General features: G+C 36.3%; 1 protein-coding gene across 2 annotated transcripts in view; it reads left to right on the top strand.

The window, feature by feature from the left end:
* LOC109834201 (kinesin-like protein KIN-14F) overlaps positions 290–5,319 on the top strand; it is an 8,354-nt gene continuing 3,324 nt past the window's right edge. For both annotated transcript variants that reach the window (XM_020402147.1, XM_020402148.1), the window contains exons 1-10: positions 290–424; positions 506–669; positions 743–886; positions 1,014–1,355; positions 1,771–1,839; positions 2,422–2,616; positions 3,433–3,514; positions 3,597–3,692; positions 3,778–3,957; positions 4,548–4,654. In XM_020402147.1, the coding sequence (XP_020257736.1) occupies positions 361–424; positions 506–669; positions 743–886; positions 1,014–1,355; positions 1,771–1,839; positions 2,422–2,616; positions 3,433–3,514; positions 3,597–3,692; positions 3,778–3,957; positions 4,548–4,654 (1,443 nt within the window). In that variant the 5' untranslated portion in view covers positions 290–360. The remainder of the gene's footprint in view (positions 425–505; positions 670–742; positions 887–1,013; positions 1,356–1,770; positions 1,840–2,421; positions 2,617–3,432; positions 3,515–3,596; positions 3,693–3,777; positions 3,958–4,547; positions 4,655–5,319) is intronic.

Below are 5,319 nucleotides of genomic sequence, written 5' to 3'. Positions count from 1 at the left end.
ATCTCTCCGTTAGAACCCCAACTCTTTTGCAATATTGTGAAACGCATTTGAATCAGGTTGTGTACAGCCTCGACCATCGAGCCCGAATCTCACCACCACCGTACTCTAAACAGCATATCCAATGCAAAATAGTGGGCCCCATTTTCCTCCACCCCGCTTCCCAATTCCAATTCGTCGAAATATAATCTCCCTGTTCGAACCAAAACAGCAGATCCAACGCCATATCCAACTGCTCCTCTATAAACATTAATAATCCTCGCCGATCCCTTAATTCAAATTCTCACTCCCGCAAACAAAACACACTCACGAGAATCCCACTCCCCACTTTTTTTTTTTCTCGCCGCCGGCGATTTTCAAATAATGTCTTTTTCCGGCGATGTCATCGACGACGACGAGCTCGCTCTTCGCAAGACCGAAGAAGCTGGTACCGATCTCAAATCTAGCTCACTCTTCACGATCAAAATGCAGTTTTAAATTTTTCTTTTCATTTTTGCATTATTTAAAGCTGCGAGGAGATCGCAAGCAGCGCAATGGCTGAGAGAGATGGACCGAGAAGCTTCGAAAACCCTAGCCAGAGATCCATCGGAGGAGGAGTTTTGCCTCGCATTGCGCAACGGATTGATCCTCTGCAACGTCCTCAACAGAGTCAATCCAGGCGCTGTCTCAAAAGTACGCCAAGATTCTTTAATGTTCGAGTCGATGTTCGATGAGATGCTGATATTTTTTTTTTTGAACTTGGTAGGTCGTCGAGAACCCTGTTGTTGCTGTCGAGTCGATGGATGCAGCAGCTCAGTCGGCGATTCAGTACTTTGAGAACATGAGGAACTTTCTTGATGCGGTGGCCGAGATGAAGCTGCTGACATTTGAAGCCTCTGATCTCGAGAAGGTTTTTCCCCCCCCTTCGATTTCTTTCATTAGTTACGATGATTTTTGTCCCACATCAGAAATAGAATGGAATTTATTGCGTTTTGTTGAAGATCACATTTATGTAGCATATTAGCCCCGTTTTGTAGGGAGGTTCATCTAGTAAGGTAGTAGAATGCATTCTTTGCCTCAAAGGATATCACGAGTGGAAATTAGCGGGTGGAATTGGTGTGTGGAGATATGGTGGACTTGTGAAGATCACGTCTTTAAGCCGGTGGAGCTCCCCATTGATTGAGATTGCGAATGGCGACGAATTGTTTGATAACAAGCAGCAATTAGAACAGGCTGTACGATTATTGGGTGAGGACTTGGTCGAAGAGTTGAAAGCAACAAACAAAGCCAGCTCTATGTTCGATCAATTTGGGCTCCGGCTTCTGCAGGCATTTCTTACCGAGTTGGGTGGGGATGAGGAGTTGCCACTAAATCCAATGGTAGGTAAGAGTCTAAACCAATGTCAGCAATAACCTTAACTCATATTTCTTAGAAAATGTAAAATGGTAAAATACGACTTCACTTAGTATTTAACATAGCTCTGGTCAGGCAAAACTTGTTATTATGTTTTACATTAAGTTCTCATCCAGTCTAGCGGTTTACATAATTTCATTCATTGGAAATCCACCATATTATGCTAAACAGATTATCTTGCATGATCTCAAAGGGGGCGTTTTTTTTTTCTTCTTGATGCTTTACGTCATAATTGATATCTGGAAAATGCATTTTCTGAATATGTATTGCAGCTAATTTATTTATTTTCCAGCTCGCGAAATTTAATGTTTCTTCAGGGCGGATCTTTGTTTGCTTTTGCTAATCTCCCTTGACTTAGTTTGTTTGTTGAAAATATCGCAGCTGGTAGATCTGGTGCTGGACTTAGCTCTTAAAGAGATCTATTTGATGCTTGCTTCTCAAAGAAATCAGGTAATAATTTGTTAATTGGAACCATGGGCGGGCAATTAATGCCTATGTTCTTTCATACATGGATGCAAATGCATGAGGTGGTTGGGTCCTAACAACTGTGGGTTAAATGAGTAACATTTTGTTTTAAAGAGGAATAACAAAACTAAGTTTTTCTTAATTCCGTAATCATACAATATGGAGCTGAAAGTTGGTAAGTTTCTTATGAATTTTTTATATCAACTCCTTTTCTAGTGGATAACGATTCACCAGACAAAAGTAGAATCTACACGGATAAAGAAAGAAAGTTAAATAATGCTAAATTTCAAACACTGAAAATTTTACAAAACATTCTTTCATCACAATTCACGATAGATGGTTTCGCAGTAAGTTGTTCGCAATTTATTTTGATTATATCTCATTGGTCCCATGCTTTTTTCCCCCAGAAAAGTCATTGGTGTACTTGCAATTAGTAAATCAACTTTGTAGTATTCCAGTCAATGACACATCAAGTAAATGTTTAAGATGATTTGATTTCTGCTGACAGGATTTCCAAGGATAACATGAGAAGTAAATTCATTATGAACTTTTTATTATTGTCAACAGCTTGGATCTCTTTTGAAGAAAAAGTTGAAGGATGAAAGTGGAAATATGTCAAAGGTGAAGTTCATGGAAGCTATTCTTAGACATCTAAAATTGCGGAGTTGTGGCTCAGATTCCTGTTTAAATTTCTGTAAGTGTAGCTTGGGTTCGAACATAAACAATGAGGAAAGGCTTGACCTTCAACAGAAACAACTAGAGGTGAATATTTCATTTGAGTTTTATGAATCCATGAACTCTATAAAAACATAGCACTCACACGTTCCCTGAGTTAAGACTTTTTAGTAAATTGCGAGGTCTTTTCAGTTATGTCCACCATGATCGGAAGTTTGCCATTTTTTAATGGAATATTCAAATTTTGGTAAAGCTGTAAAAATCCTGCTGAGAACTGTTGGTAAAACAATAGCATGGTGGAGACGTCGAAACTGCATGAATTTAGTGATCTTTATGTCTGTGTACTGTTGGTAAAACAATAGCATGGTGGAGACGTCGAAACTGCATGAATTTAGTGATCTTTATGTCTGTGTACTTGTGTAGATTTGGTTAATGTTACTTAACGTCGAAACTGCATGAATTTAGTGATCTTTATGTCTGTGTACTTGTGTAGATTTGGTTAATGTTACTTATTTGGTGAATTAATTTACTTATTTGTTGAATTAATCTAACTTAAACCTGTATTTTGAGGAGGTAGAGTACTTTTCTATTAAGTTGCATAAATATAACAATTGTTTTTAATTCTAACAAACAACGACTTGTTTTCTGAATACTCAATAACAGTGGTAATATCTCACATAATTGTGCAATCAGTATAAAATTTACAAAATCACATTTATGTCAAATAAAAATGCAATCAATTATGTACCATGAATTTATTTTCTTATGAATAAGAATAACCTTCTTTTTTCCTTTTAACAGTATAGTTTTTACTATTAAACTGTGACAAATTTTAATTGGTGCTTGTCAGATTTCTTTAGCATATATGGTAGAAAAAACATTGATTTTCACTAATGATTTCAGAAGTTGAAATTATCGTTTCAAGAAATGAGAGTTCAAGTTGAATGCAGCAAAAGGAAATGGGAAGAAGACTTAGAAAAGTTTGGTAAGGATGCAAAAGTATACTGTTTGTAGTTTGGAGGTTTAATTTTGATTCTTTTATCTGACTGCATCTGTTATTACCTCAGAAAAACGAATGGAAGGTCTAAATATCAATGCCTCTCTGTATTATAAATTGCTAGAGGAAAACCGTATGCTTTACAATCAAGTGCAAGATCTTAAAGGTATATGATTAATGTGAGTGGTTGACATTTTTCTTTAGCTTATTAGTAATTGAGAGAAATACAATAAACTTTGGATTTGTTTCAGGTAACATTAGAGTGTACTGTAGAGTGAGGCCATTTTTATCAAATCAGTCCGATACCAAATCCACTGTTGATCATATTGGTGAAAATGGAAATATTATGATTATAAATCCTCACAAGCAAGGGAAAGATGCAAGAAAGATATTCTCATTTAACAAAGTATTTGGAGCTAACACCACTCAAGGTATGTTTACTTACCTAAAATTTGGATTTTATCTGGAATTATATTTTAGGAAATTCATGTTATACAGGAAAATTTTAATTCCTTTAGGGCTTGTTTGGATTGAGGGGAATGAGGGTGAAGGGAAGTTAGGGGAACCATTCACCTCCATTCACCTTGTTTGGGAACACTTAGGAGGTGAAGTTAATTCACCTCCATTCACCTTGGTTCACCCCCTAATAGTATAAAAATTGTTACCCCAAATTGGGGTGTAACCAAGGGGAAGGGAATTCCCTTCCATTCCCTTCCTTTCCCTTCCCTTCCCTTCACTCAGTTTCCCTTAACTTCCCTTCACCCCCTACGAATCCAAACAGGCCCTTAAGGGAAAAATTTACGAACTCATCATTGCAAGGTTGTCATTTTCTCATAGTATTTTGTCATAAAAGAGTGCATTCTCCTAAAAGACTTCTGCCCATGATTAACACTAATTAAAAAAATTCTTCATATTTGTCTGGGATGGGTGCTTCTATGGAGTACTGATGTGCAATTTTTATATTCTAAATGAGTTATATCTCCTATGCAAAGTTTTCATTCATGTGATTGATTTTTGGCAGGTGAAGTGTTTGCGGATACTCAACCGCTGATTAGGTCTGTAATGGATGGCTATAATGTTTGTATTTTCGCATATGGACAAACTGGCTCTGGGAAGACACATACAATGGTATGCAAAATATCCAAAACATTGAAAATTTCTGCACTTTGTTTTCTGGTTTTGTTCCTTCTATAAAATTTTCCTTTTTAGTTGCTGGTAAACTTTTGAAAATAGGAGATCTGTTTTTTTTGGAGAATTTTTAAACAAAGACCATTTTTGAAAAAATATCAGCAAAATCAATGTTTTTTAAAATTTTTTAGCAAAATCGACCTCTTTTTGCCCACACCATCTTGGCTGACCAAAAAGAGGTCGATTTTGTAAAAATCGACTTTAAAAAACACGGGACTAGTAGTCCCATATAATTAGTGGTCGCTAATTACGATTAGTCTGAAATGGTAGTCCTGTGTACTTTGTGCTAAAATGGTTAAGGTTTAGCTAACGAGAACTAATTACACGGATTACTAGTCCTATGTATTTTAAGGTCGATATTTTGGAAAGTCGACCTCTTTTCGGCCAGACGTGACGACATGGCCAAAAAAGATTTTACAAAAAGTTTGATTTTACTAATTATATTTTTTAAAAAAGCCTTTTTAAAAAAATTCTCCTTGTTTTTTGCCTCATGATAGAATTTCACTAGACCTGCGTCAGGATTTTAGACCCGGTCTATCTACAAATAGCATTCATTGCACTAAGACAAAGTTCTATTATTTTTTCCATTTCTTTTCACTTTTTTC

Source organism: Asparagus officinalis, chromosome 3, assembly GCF_001876935.1.
Source record: "Asparagus officinalis chromosome 3, Aspof.V1, whole genome shotgun sequence".
NCBI lineage: Eukaryota > Viridiplantae > Streptophyta > Magnoliopsida > Asparagales > Asparagaceae > Asparagus > Asparagus officinalis.
The sequence above is the reverse complement of the archived record's forward strand: the minus strand, read 5'-3'. Positions and strand labels throughout refer to the sequence as shown.